This window comes from Strix uralensis, chromosome 7, assembly GCF_047716275.1.
Source record: "Strix uralensis isolate ZFMK-TIS-50842 chromosome 7, bStrUra1, whole genome shotgun sequence".
NCBI classification, from domain to species: Eukaryota; Metazoa; Chordata; class Aves; order Strigiformes; family Strigidae; genus Strix; species Strix uralensis.
The window spans coordinates 18,817,634-18,830,102 of NC_133978.1; the positions used below are offsets into that span (position 1 = coordinate 18,817,634).

Sequence of the window (12,469 nt, forward strand, 5' to 3'; positions counted from 1 at the left end):
AAGTGAATTGAGTTTAAAACATCAAAGTAGAATTTGCTTTTTCTGTTTGGCCATAATATAACATTACTCTGAACATAAATGCTTGTAAATTCACTAATGGAAGGTGGAGATTTTTCTTCTCCATGAAATGAAGTTGTTTTATATAATGTGCTTGATAGGTTTAAGTTTTCTGCACCATCATTAGTCATCTTTGATAGGAATCCCTCTTTTTAAAAATAGGCTAAAAGTTTGATTAATGTTTTATTACAAAAAAAATAGAAAATCACCATATGGTTCATTTCCTCCCAGTTAAGTCTGGTCAGTTAGAATGTAGAATTTCATTTCACTGCCCACTACACTAACAGCATATTTAGCAAGCTCCAAATTATTCCCTGCCTATTGGGTTTGATTATTCCCTCCCCAAAACCAATTCTGTCGTCTTACAGTGTAACATCTTTAGCTACAAGAAATACCAAACCAAACCACAATCCTCCCATAAGAGGCACACATCCACTTCAAACATCAGCCAACAAAAACATTAAGACCTTCAGTTAAAAAAAGACCAATTTGGGACATTATTAATCTTGTGATACTAATCTGAAGCCTCTCCCTCAAATTCTTGGCTCCAATCAAAGGTTATTTTTGTGGAAAAAAGCTTCTGCCACTTACTTCTACATGCAAAGTTTTTGCATGGGCAAACGTATCTCACAGTTAAGAAGTTTCAAATTACTTCAAAACTATTTGAGTATTGTTCTGCAAAAGCTATCCTCTAACAGAATACGCAAGACACAGTAGAATCCAACTGTCCCATCTTGGGAACTAATACGGAAATACAGAATACCAGATCTGTGGTATTTACAATGGGAAAGAGTCTAACTTGTAAAGATGTAGTTATTTCATTAACTTCAGCAATGACTTGGACTATCTCTTACCCAGGATTACTTTACAATTTGGTTCTGACAAGGAAGCATCCCTACCACTAGGTCTTCTTAGGTGAGCAAACCTTACATTAAAAAAACCCATGAAACTTAAGGTGGCTTCAGGCAAACCTTAAAATGCAGCACATCCATTTGACAGAAAAATACAGAAGTACATGTTGAATGGCAAACTGAAGGAAAAGTTCTCATACAGAGATCTGTAGTTATCTAGGAGAAGGACCCCCTTTTAACTCATCTAATAGTCTTCATTTAAGACTCTCCTATCTATCAGCCTCTGTTCCATCTTTGATATAGTGTATTGTGATAACTCCATCTCAGGAATGTCAACAAAGTAACGTTTAAGTTACTGCACATGGCTCCTTCCTCAGCCATTTCCTAGCCCATTGCCCCATACAGCATGTCTCCCAGGCCTTGTGCAAGAATGGGTCTCAGAACTTCAAACACTGCTATGAGCACTTCCTTACAGATACAATAGTTTAATTATTTAAATATTACACCTTAAAAATGGTGGAGACCTTACTATAGGCTGGGGAGCCAGAGAATGGTGCTGCTGTGTGTAACAAGTTACAACTGAAAAACTCCTCTGCTGGTCAGTACTTGCTGTCATGTACACTTTGCAATATTTACGCTACACAGAGAACCCTGAGCAGGCAGCAAGCAACACAAAGAGCTAGCAGCTCCATTACTGTCTTGGTTATAAGATAATTCCATCTCTGCTGTCACCTGTGAAGCCACCAGAAGACTCACAATTAGATAACCTGTCTGCACAAATATTCCTGCTCCTGTGAAACTGCAGTTTCATAAATTACCTTTACCTTCAGAACAATGCACTGAAAACACAGCTCCAGATAGGAAAGAGAACTTTAATTCTGTTTTTCCTAATGTAGTCAAAGCTGTATTCTAACAGATCAGGGCATCTTCCTTTTAAGTACCACCTCAGATTACACCACTTCTATTTGCTATTTGAGAATTAACACAGAAAAATAATTCAACAGTCTTCCTTTTTATCTAGCTAGCATGCAAGAAAAGAAAACCAGAGGTTTCCAAAACCGTTCAAAAATGAAAGAAGAGCTGGCATTAGCAAGCTGCAGAAAGAAATGCTGTTTCTGCATTTCTCTAATAAATGCTATTTGATCAGATCAGGTTTCTGTCAAGAGGAAGGAGAGGGAGAAATAGTCACACAACCCAGTGATACAGGCTAAGCTTAGAGAGGCAAAGCATTATTCTGAAGTCTTCCTTTCAAGGAAAAGTATTTCATACACTCAGGCTTCACACCCTACAGCCAATATACCTATTACATCAGTTCACTGCTGCAGACCAGTTGTTCTTCATAAAAACAAGAGTTTCAGCTAAAGTCAGCAAGAAGCTTAAGCATTCCAGACAGCACATCCTGCAAAATTCATGGAGTCATGGGGACCAAGAGCTGTAGTTACACTGTAGTAAACTGCAAAACCTCAAAGTGGCAAGTTATTCTAGCAGTAGCAAGTACTACAGGCTGAAATCTGCCAAACACATCACATACATTAGTCATCATACACCTGCTTCGTATACCCACAAGCCTCATTATTTCAGTGCATTAATACATCAGTTAATAGTGACACAGTATTTTAACTATGCAACTACTTTATTTTAAGGTAAAGTTTGGTCACAAGGCCACGAATGACTTAAGAACTTTATAGGATTCAAAGTGAGCAAGTAACTCTGATGTTCAAAAATGAACTCAGAGTATCTGTAAATGAACCTAACACAACTGCAAGGTAAGTATTACCAGGCAAGTCGTAATGAAACAGAGAACTATGCAACATTGCAGTGCTTTCTGTATCGAACAAGACATTTCTGCCTTGCAACAGTTTGCTATTCTTCTGATGCAGTTGGTATGAAAGTACCAATACAACTAAAACATTTCAAATGTGTTAACCATTCACACTTCTCAGACGGAAATGTCCATATTGCAAATACAGAGAAGAGACATGCTATGTATAGCTACTTAAATGAAGATGAGAGATTCAAGCCGATTTCCAGCCACCTTTAGCTTCCCACAAACAAACAGTAGCTCACACTCGAGGCTGTGTAACAAACAGAACAAATTACAACTCCAAACTGCCTAGAAACCACAGGTCTGTCCCTCCTCGACTCAGGCACTGGTAATGAACTGCCAGCCTTCACCAATATAAAAATCAGTATCAAATGCCTGGAAGGTTTTGGTTTTGTTTTTTTAGGATAGGAACACACCGAGTAAGTATTTTGCCTTTTATAGTGCATACACTTAAAACCGGAGTTTCCAAGACAGCAAAAACCATACAGCATATCAGAGACATCTGTGAGGCATTTCAGGGTGTGCTCCGCATTGAGTGGAGAGAACGGTGTAAACAGCAACAATCAGAGCACTTTACCATGATGCTGTCCCTCAGGAGGAGAAAAAGGCAGACTTCAGCCAGAAAGATGGTGACCAGCCCGCTGTATCGGACAACTCACTGCCCTGCAGCACGGCTGGACGAGCTCCTTTACCGGCCGGGGCGGGAACAGCCGAAGGCGGCTTCAGACAGGAGCCGCTGAGGTCCAGAAAGGACCAGCTTAACCCCTTCCCGGCCCCAGCCACCGCCACCGCCAGCACCGCCGGGGAAGTCGCTCCGTTTCGGGGCGCCGGGCGGGCGGGACGGGACGGGACATGGGGGGGTGCCCGGCGCACCTGTGCGCGACAGGCCGGGGCGGGCGGGCTCCGCGGGACCCCGGAGTTGCCCGCGGCGGCCAAAGTTGCTCCCGCGAGGAGGAGCGGAGGAGGCGGGCCGGCCGCCGCTACTCACCCGCACCAGGTTGCTGACAGCGGCCTGCACGGCCGACACGGGGGCGGTGAGGTCCGGAATGGCCTTGCCGTCCACCTCCCCCTCCTCGTGCATGATGACCAAGTGGGAGATCTGCTGGGCCACCGGCTCCAGGATGCTCTCGATGGTGCGCGTGTGGAAGACGGGCATGGCGGCGGCGGGGCGAGGGGGGCTGGGGCCCGAAGTCCGCACAAACTCCTGGCAAACTCTGTCCCTGCGGGCTGGCGCCCCGCAGAGAAAGCCGCGGCCTCCGTGCGAGTAGGAAAATGAAGAAGAGAAAGAAAACAAGCGACCCCTCAAACCTCCCCTCAGCAGACTACAGCAGCCCGGAGAGGTGGCTGCCGGTTGAAGCTCGCAGAGGCGGGACTCGAACTCGCTGCCCTCTCGCCTCCCCCTGGCAGCGCCCACCCCACACTGGCACCGCTCCTCAGCCAGGCGGTGGCTTTTCAACCACCACAACCTACCCCTCCCACGGCTCCCCGCCCCCTCGGCCGCCCTCGTCCAATGGCCAAGCCGGAACCGCCGCTCCCAGTGGCGCAATGCCACGTCCATCAACATTCCAGAGCCTCCCTCCCCCTCCGCCCCCTCGCCTCTCCCGCACCACCCGCCTTCCCAGCCATGCTTGGTTGCGCGGGCGCTGGTTTCCCAGCGTTGGGATGACGTCAGACATTCTGGTGTCCATATAAGGAGACGACTAAAGCCGGGGTGCCGGGATAGCGGCCGGGGAGCGGGTGCGCGGGGGGGGGGCGGGGCGGGTGGCGGGATTCCTGCGCCCCGCCCCTCCCGCCCCCCGCCGGCGGCTGAAGTTTGGTCCCTCGGGCTGCGGCTGGCGCGGTGCGTGTAGCTGGGGGCGGCCGAGAGGAGGGGGCGTCCCTGGCCCGTGCCCCCCGTCCCTGGCCGCCGTGTCGGGACGCTTCCCGCGGGGAGCTCCCCGCACGCCGCCGGCGCCACCTGTTTCCCCCCGGCGGCGGTTGCCGCCCTCCGCGCGCGCGCGCCCGCTCTCCCCACAGCTCTCCCTCCCCGCAGGGCGCCCGCAGCCGGCCCGGCCCGGCCCGCCCTGGGCGCGGTCCCGACGCTTCCGCCCCCCCTGAGGAGAAGTGGCGGGAGGCGGCGGGGGCCGCTTCCCGCCTGCGGGGGGAGGGGGGGGCCCCGCCGGCCGCCCCGCTGCAGCTGAGGGGACGTGGCGGGACAGCGGCCGCCGCCCCGGCAGCGCCCCGCCGGGAGAGCCCTGGGGTCAGGGCCGGGCGGCGGCGGCCCTGCGGGGCGGCCGGGAGCGCCAGGTCGGGCGGGAGTGAATCGCGGCTGGCGGTTTCTACCGTTCTGATCTCTGGTGGTACCAGCGGCACGGGCGCTCGTTCAAACACATTTAGGTGAGCGACGTGGTTTTGGGGGAAAGAATGCAAACCGTAGCCAGAGAGTGACATAAGTTCCCGCTTTCCCGTAGCGCTGATGCTGGAGTCCGGCGGCGGCTCGGCCGGCAGGGCAGCTGCCTTCGCCCGCGGCGCGCTGCCCGCTCCGGCAGCGCTGTCCTGAGGCCTGCAAGTACCGCTGCCACGCGCAGTAAAACTCGGGCTGTGAGCTCGTAACTGAGGGCTGCGTTGCCCGCTCGCCGGCGCTGCCTGTGCAGTGTCTCCTATGACATGGGGAGTACTCGTCGTAATAAAATCAAGCATATGAGTGAGGGGTTGCAGGCTTGCCGTCTGTACTTCTTCCTTTCCTTGATAACGTGAGTGCAGAATTGGATTTGGAAAATTATTGCTGGCTTTTAGGTGGTTTTTTCTCTTTGTCCGGGAGCTGCTATTTTAAGCAATAAATCAATATTCCTGTCAGACTAGCTTTCACTCCTAAATGTTTCCAAGCAAACAGTATGCTTTCTGTGCAGTGTTGAACACAGCTGGTCCAACCTGCAGACACAGGGACGTATAGAAAGAGCAATTCAATCAGTAAGGCTTCTGGTGTGCACAAGGATCTGTCTTTATAACTTCCAGTACCAGAGTTGTCACTGTTGGAGCTACAGGCATAGTTACAAGTTGTAGGCCTAAAGAGCTAAGAAAAACAGGTTTTATGCAGGATTAGAAATCTTAGCAACACCTTTAGCTCTGAATTTCATCTTTTGTTGTTCTCTTTGAGTATGCTGGGAATTGTGTTTAGGTGTGTGTATTTATTGAATCTGTAACAGTAGAAGTCAGACAACTAATTTCCACGTTGTGCAATCCAGTTTTGTTTGGAAAGAGGTATACCTGTAGGGTTGGTAACAGATAATCAGATTATGTTATTGGCATTCAAAACATACTTAAAACATCAGCCATGCACCATAGGAGTATTTTATGTTGTTAACTATTGGTTATATAGCATGTACTTATCATTTCTAGTATATGCATTCCCAGCAATGCTTCTTTAGGATACTATGGATCAGTAATAATGAGCACACTACTTCCAGATATGCAGCATCTGGGAATTACAAAAAGCAATTAGTCCATGTTATGAACTAATAATCTGCTAAATTCCATTTTGTAGAAGTATGCAAACCTAATAAACCACATGTTTAGTCATTTGTGGGACTTGCACATAAGCTAAGTTCTCTGATTAAAAATAATTGCTTTAAATCTGGGATCTTGTATACTCAGTTCTGGCTGAAACATGCATGTACATGCATATGTTTTAAAGAAAAAAAAGTATTATCTGACCATTATAAAAGGCTGTCCAACTGGCTCTAATAGTTATAGTTGCTACAGCAGAATAAAATACAGAACAGATGGACATTTTTGGTACCCTTCTGAAACTTTACTTGTCTACAGGACCAAAATATGTGTGTTTGCATTTGTATTTGGGGGTGTGTTGGTATTAAGAGTTTGTTTCACTATTGGGGTTATATTGGTGTAATTTTTTCCCCATGCAAAAATCAATTTTTATTGTCAGTACTACGTGACTGTACTGTAGGCCTGTCGCTGAAATTTTCTGCCTGCTGTGGCTATCTAATTTTTGAAGCCACATCCAGAAAAAGTCCACACAATTTACAGCAATACATGTAGCACTGCTTTTTTGTTTGTTTTTTCTTTTTAAGTAGCACTTTTACAGTGTTTTCTCTTTTCCTTTGCAGTATTCAGATCTGTCGCATTGATGTCATGTGAATAACAGCTTTGCAGCAGGTACTTTTTTTAAAAAATCAGTTTATTTTGCCCTTTGCACTATTCAGTCTGTAATTATACATTAATTATGCTGCTACTGCTTCTCCAGTTTATACAGCTTCATTAACTCTCCAGATTCTAACAGATTGTTAGAAAGTAAAAATGGATTTGATCACAATATTTTCCGTTTATTGAACCCAAGGTGGAAATGTATGAATTCTTTTGTCCTCTTCCAGTATGGTATTCCATATGCAACAATGGATTACCCACTGAGAAAAAAAGATGCTGAATTTACTTTCCACACACTCAAAATCTTAGTACTGTTAAGAAGCAGTATCTATTATTAGCATGACAGTGGTGACTAGCATCTCAAATAAGTTAAAGTGGTTAGAATGAAAGGATGAGCTTTTAAGACACTCTTTCAATGTCTTTTACTATTTCATAAGAACTCAGGTGAGTCCAGTTAAACCCATTTCTGCAGAGAACAGGGATGTCAGCAGACTCTTCTGCTTACAAAAATCTCCATTGACTTCAAGGCCGTAATGTGTCTCTGTCCCAGATAATCAGATAACAAATTCTCCTTTTCTCACACATAATGAAGTCTTTTAATGAAGCAAAGAAATCTTTCTACTTCTACTGAAGTGAGATATATGAATACAGACGTGATAGGCTTTGGTAGAAAAAGAGAACACTGTGCACTTACAAACAACGTAGCTGCAGTGCAGCCTCTTCCACAGTATCTTTCGAAGAGTTCTGTATCCTGTGGTTAGGGTGCATGGCACTGCAACTGCAAGTGGCAGGAGCAGCAGAACAGAACTGTTTTCAAAAAGCTTCATGAACTTGCAGTTTTCTGTAATTATAAGGTGTCTTGCTAATATTAATACTTCACTGAAGTGCATCTGTCTAGTTAGCTATAAGCACTAACCTACATTTTACATTAGTTATTTCAGTATTAGGCAGAGAAGGATTAGGTTTTCTAGGCAAATGCACTTGGCTGTGATTAAGCACTTTTCCCTGGAATAGTCTGCTGTTGTTCCTTGACTGCACCAACTTCTAACTTTTCTGAGTAACACCTGAATAGCTGCCTGAGAAAGTTTACAGAAATGCTGTATCCATATATTCCATAAACTGGATTTCATTACTGTCTTGATCTTATGAAAATTTAAGCATATGTTGAAATTTAAGGAGTAGGGTCTCTTTTATGAGGATTGGAGACTACTGTTGATCAGTGGACATAGACTGTAAGGTCAATGCATTCTGCACTTCTTATCAAGCCATTAACTTTGGGTAATGTAAGGAGTAAGCAATGGATGATTGAAGTTTAAAAAAAAAATATTTTTTTCTCTCTCTGTGGTAATGTCTGCCTTAAACATATATTTTAAATTTGTCGTGGGTTTTTTGTAGAACGGTATTACTTTATTGACAGCTCTAGCATGTAGGTGACCGGCACAGAAAGAATACATTTCACACCTAAGAAAATACAACTTGGGGGAAAGAAAGAGCAGATTACTAAGGAGGTATGACAGTCTAACTTCAACGTAATAGTCTGTCAGTGTGCCTTGACGTTATAGATATGACTTCTGCCATGAAACTAGGTTAGGTTCTCTTTAGTTCTGGGTCTTGGCTGTCTGTGTTCTAGGAACTGCAACGAGACCAACATTTAAGCATTTTTCTCCACTGACTCATCATCAGTCACTATCTGAGCTAGATGGGAGCAGCCTATCAGGATGGGAAAATTTAAATCACAATTGTCAGCTATCTCTTGAAAAATGAACTTTATTTCATCACACAAGGCTGCTTGGTTCCTAACTGCCCTTCTGTAGGTTGTTAAAACAGTGGGGCTTAGAATTGCAGAGAATGCTGCTACCAATTCACCATCTCCTTTAAGGAGTTTCTTGCTAGAAGCTCTATACAGCTGTGTAGCATCTACTGGGAAACAAAGAGTGCGAATGTAGTTTATTTTTATATCTTCTTAGTTACTGCGCTCTGATCCCAAAACATTTTATTAACTACACTGCATTCTTAAGTGGTTTATTGTGAACTATCACAACAATTGTAACAACACAATTCAAGGAATGTTTTTAAGAACATACAACATGTAGAAAAGAAGGGTGAGCATATTAAATACATATGTGCGTATATATATTAATGCTTATTCTAGAAATTGCTAATTAGGAATGAGGTTCAAAAAAACAGATTTTCCTACCTTTCTTCTGAAAAATTCCAGATGAGAATATATTATCACGTATGTGGAAAGCATGTGTGATAGTTAATGTGTAGTTAAAATTACACAGTCTATTCACACTAGATGCAAACAAGAAGTCTTTCTACCCTTGTGACAACATTACTGTGAACCTACGATAGACTTTGGTTTTTCAAAAAGCAAGAGGTAGTTTTCAGGAGCTTGACTCTGTGATTGGATAGATGAGTACCACTACAAGAAAAAAGAACTGAAAAAACTGTTCCTATATATCCCACCAAGTATCACATTTGTTATGGCAGTATTCTTTTAAAAACCATTTTTAGTCAATGAGAGGTGTATACTTGTGTTCTGAGTATAGGCATGCTGGCTCAAAGCTTGTCAATATAATTGACTATCTGGTAAACAATCTAAGTGCTTTATTCACAGTAGGTGACCATTTTAGCAGTCTAAACATTCATTTTACCACTAGTGATTTTGGTTAATATTTATGGTCATGTCTACACATGGACACAGGGAAATTGAAGCAAATAAACTGAGGATGTTAAATGTGTTGTAAGAATATTAAACCTCATTTGAATGCTGTAATTCAGCTTTAAATGGCCTTTGCTGCACCATGATTCTTTTCCAAGTACATGCTTTTTGGGATCAGTAAGACTCTTGTCTTACTTAAAGCAGTTTACAGAGCTGCTGTATCTTCCGGCTGAGATGTGGTAGCTGACTTCTTGTATGCCCTTTGTGCATTTCCTTAAAAAGTGAAAAGTTGGTTTAAACCACTCTTGTTGATCAGTTTAAGCTTCCCTGTTTTACTTTGCACGGAAATGGACAGGTACCTCAGTTGAGATGCCTACAGTAAGTTCTCAAATTTCTTTATCTGCCTTGCAAGAACACATCTTGATACTCAGTCAGTTCTTGATTAAGTATTTTTGGATATAATTATGTTCAGTTCAATTTCAAGGACCCCAGTATCCAAATCAGCCTATAAGCTGACATATGCAATACTAGCATTTTTTTGGCTACATGTTTCTCAGTGCCTGTTGCAGCTCTGCAGGCTTTCCCCCCGCCCCCTGTAGTATTAGGTGCTTGTATGTATCAACTCCTTTCCTAGTAGTTCCTCATATTGGATTTGATTTACCAAAGTATTAAAGCATGTGTGCATTGGTAAGTATAAGATTAGTCTGAAATTTTGAGTATTTTGCTGGTTTGGAGTCTCGTAAATTATTTATATCCCTACTGCAGAATGAACAGGCTCAGGGGTTTCTGCAATTTTGTGTACATTCCAATTCACCACAAAGCCAAAGTCTTTGAACTGGACAAGACTTCTGGAAAAGCCACTGTCTAAAATTAAATAATACTATATTTAGTAATAATGACCTCTTTGAATATATGCATGTATGTAATTGCTTTTTTACTGGGTAATCGTAAAGATCTTTAACTCTTTCATAGATTATGGCTTAAATAGTTAGCATACATACTAAAGATTTGTAGCTTTGTATTAGTAGATATAGGAGTTTACTGCCATCAGCAAGTACTAAATGGCCAGATTAGGCAATACTTAAAAAAGAAATTGCTAGATAGCACCAAATTTCTGTATATATGTATAAACTCCTTCCGTATACAGTGGAGATCTCAATCTACAGAATAAATCACATTGACATACTTCTGAGTTTCTTATCTGTGCCGCATTCATTAATTCATCTTGACTAAAACTATTCTAGTGTCCCAGACCTCAGAGGAGCTTCGAGTAATTACAATAAAGAAAGAAAATTAACCTAATACAAAAATACTTCCTTCTTCCTGCCCTGAGATCCTGAACCTACAGTTATCTTCACATAATTGGACCTTGTACTTGCAGAAAATTCTGTAGGACTCATTGTACGATTGCTCTGTGAATGTATACATTTTGTTCTTCATAAAAATGCAGTGGTGTCACAGAAAGGACAGTGTGTGTTCAACACTGTGCCACTCATAGGTTTAAAGATCATTAGGACCATAGTGAGAGTTTTATCCTGTTGCAAAGGGAAGAATCCAGAATTACATTGATCCATGCAACACTTCTGCACTAGAAAAAAATGTCCTCGTGAGATGTTATGTCCATAAGATTTGTTTTAGAATATTTTTAAAGTGTACTGAAAACATGATAATCTTTTCCTTAGTCTCCTCTATAGTTAGATTCATAGCTATTAAGAATTAAATTGTGAATCTCTTACACATAGAGAAGATCCCTGTGCTTTGCCTTACTTTCCTGTAGAGTTCAAGTGTTAGTGGACTGGATTTTTGCCCAGTTACACAGGTGAGATTACCCATGTGAATATTCAGAGATAGGAATGAGAGGTTCTTAAATCCTGTCCTAAAGGAGCTTGGCTATTAGTTCTCTTAAAATATTTTAAAATAATTCCTATTTAAGGTATTATGTTCCATATGATATTATGTATTCAGTCCACTGACAAAAAGTAACACTTGATTAATAAAAATTTTAACATTTTTTAAAACTAGCAGATGTTTGGGTTCTGCTGTCTTGGAGCTGCTGCAAGGTGAGAAGCAAAAATTAAGGGCTCCTAAATTTGCTGCAGATGCCCTAAAATTTCAGGGGTGAAATGAAAGTGACGTTTAGGTTTTGGGCTCTGTGTATAGAAAAATGCCCCCCGATGCCAGGCAACAGTATTTTCCATGCGAGTGTGTCATTCTTTACTGTTGCATACTGTGTCAGCATTGCCAATTAAATGTGGTACACAGTGGTAAAGTGCATGCAAACTGCTGCCAAATGAGGGTCAATAGCCTCAGCAATCCCACACTGCGCAAAGCATGCTGCGCTTGTGAAACATTTTCTCCTGAGACAAACTTTCTGCATTCATTACAGTTTTCCTTGCAAAGCAGTTAGCCAAGCCTATCCTCACATTTTTCACTCATACAGTATTTGATTTACATCAGCTGAAGGAAATGGTAATGTGCAACACTGACTCTGGAATTTAAACAGAAACCCACAAGGGATCTCCGTACTGCAGGCCAACTTCCAAATATGGGAGAAGAGAGGCAGCCGTAGTAGCTTGGGAAGCATCCTCAGCACAGCAAGGGACAAAATAGTTGGGGGTACATGAACTCTTAGAATTTGTTCAGAAAGGTAACTGCTGTAATGCTTTAGTCAGAATAAAGGAATGAAACACAAACACTATGCTAGCAGCAAGAAGCATTGTAGAATGTTAACAACAGAAGTGTAGCTATTTTTTTCAATTCTTTTTTTCAGTATGTAATAGTGCACTTACCTCAAATCCAAACGTGTATCCATATTCTGCCAATGCCAATCTGTTTTCAGGTTTATCAGGAAGACTCATAAGAATGCTTGCGAGATTAGTGGGGCTTACTACCAGGTCTGGTTGAAATTCTGCCAGAACAGTCTTTCTC

At 42.9% G+C, this 12,469-nt stretch overlaps 1 protein-coding gene and 1 long non-coding RNA gene across 6 annotated transcripts in view; one reads left to right on the forward strand and one right to left on the reverse strand.

The window, feature by feature from the left end:
• The window catches only part of VCL (vinculin), a 66,280-nt gene extending 62,128 nt beyond the window's left edge, over positions 1–4,152 (reverse strand). For all 3 annotated transcript variants that reach the window (XM_074874594.1, XM_074874596.1, XM_074874593.1), the window contains exon 1: positions 3,722–4,152. In XM_074874594.1, coding sequence (XP_074730695.1) covers positions 3,722–3,889 — 168 coding nt within the window. In that variant the 5' untranslated portion in view covers positions 3,890–4,152. The remainder of the gene's footprint in view (positions 1–3,721) is intronic.
• A 736-nt stretch (positions 4,153–4,888) lies between these two features.
• The window catches only part of LOC141945870 (uncharacterized), a 124,922-nt gene continuing 117,341 nt past the window's right edge, over positions 4,889–12,469 (forward strand). For 2 of the 3 annotated variants that reach the window (XR_012629657.1, XR_012629656.1), the window contains exons 1-2: positions 4,889–5,109; positions 6,840–6,888. This is a non-coding gene — a long non-coding RNA (uncharacterized LOC141945870). Of the gene's footprint in view, positions 5,110–5,183; positions 5,466–6,839; positions 6,889–12,469 lie in introns of all 3 variants that reach the window. The other variant, XR_012629655.1, reaches the window with a different exon arrangement.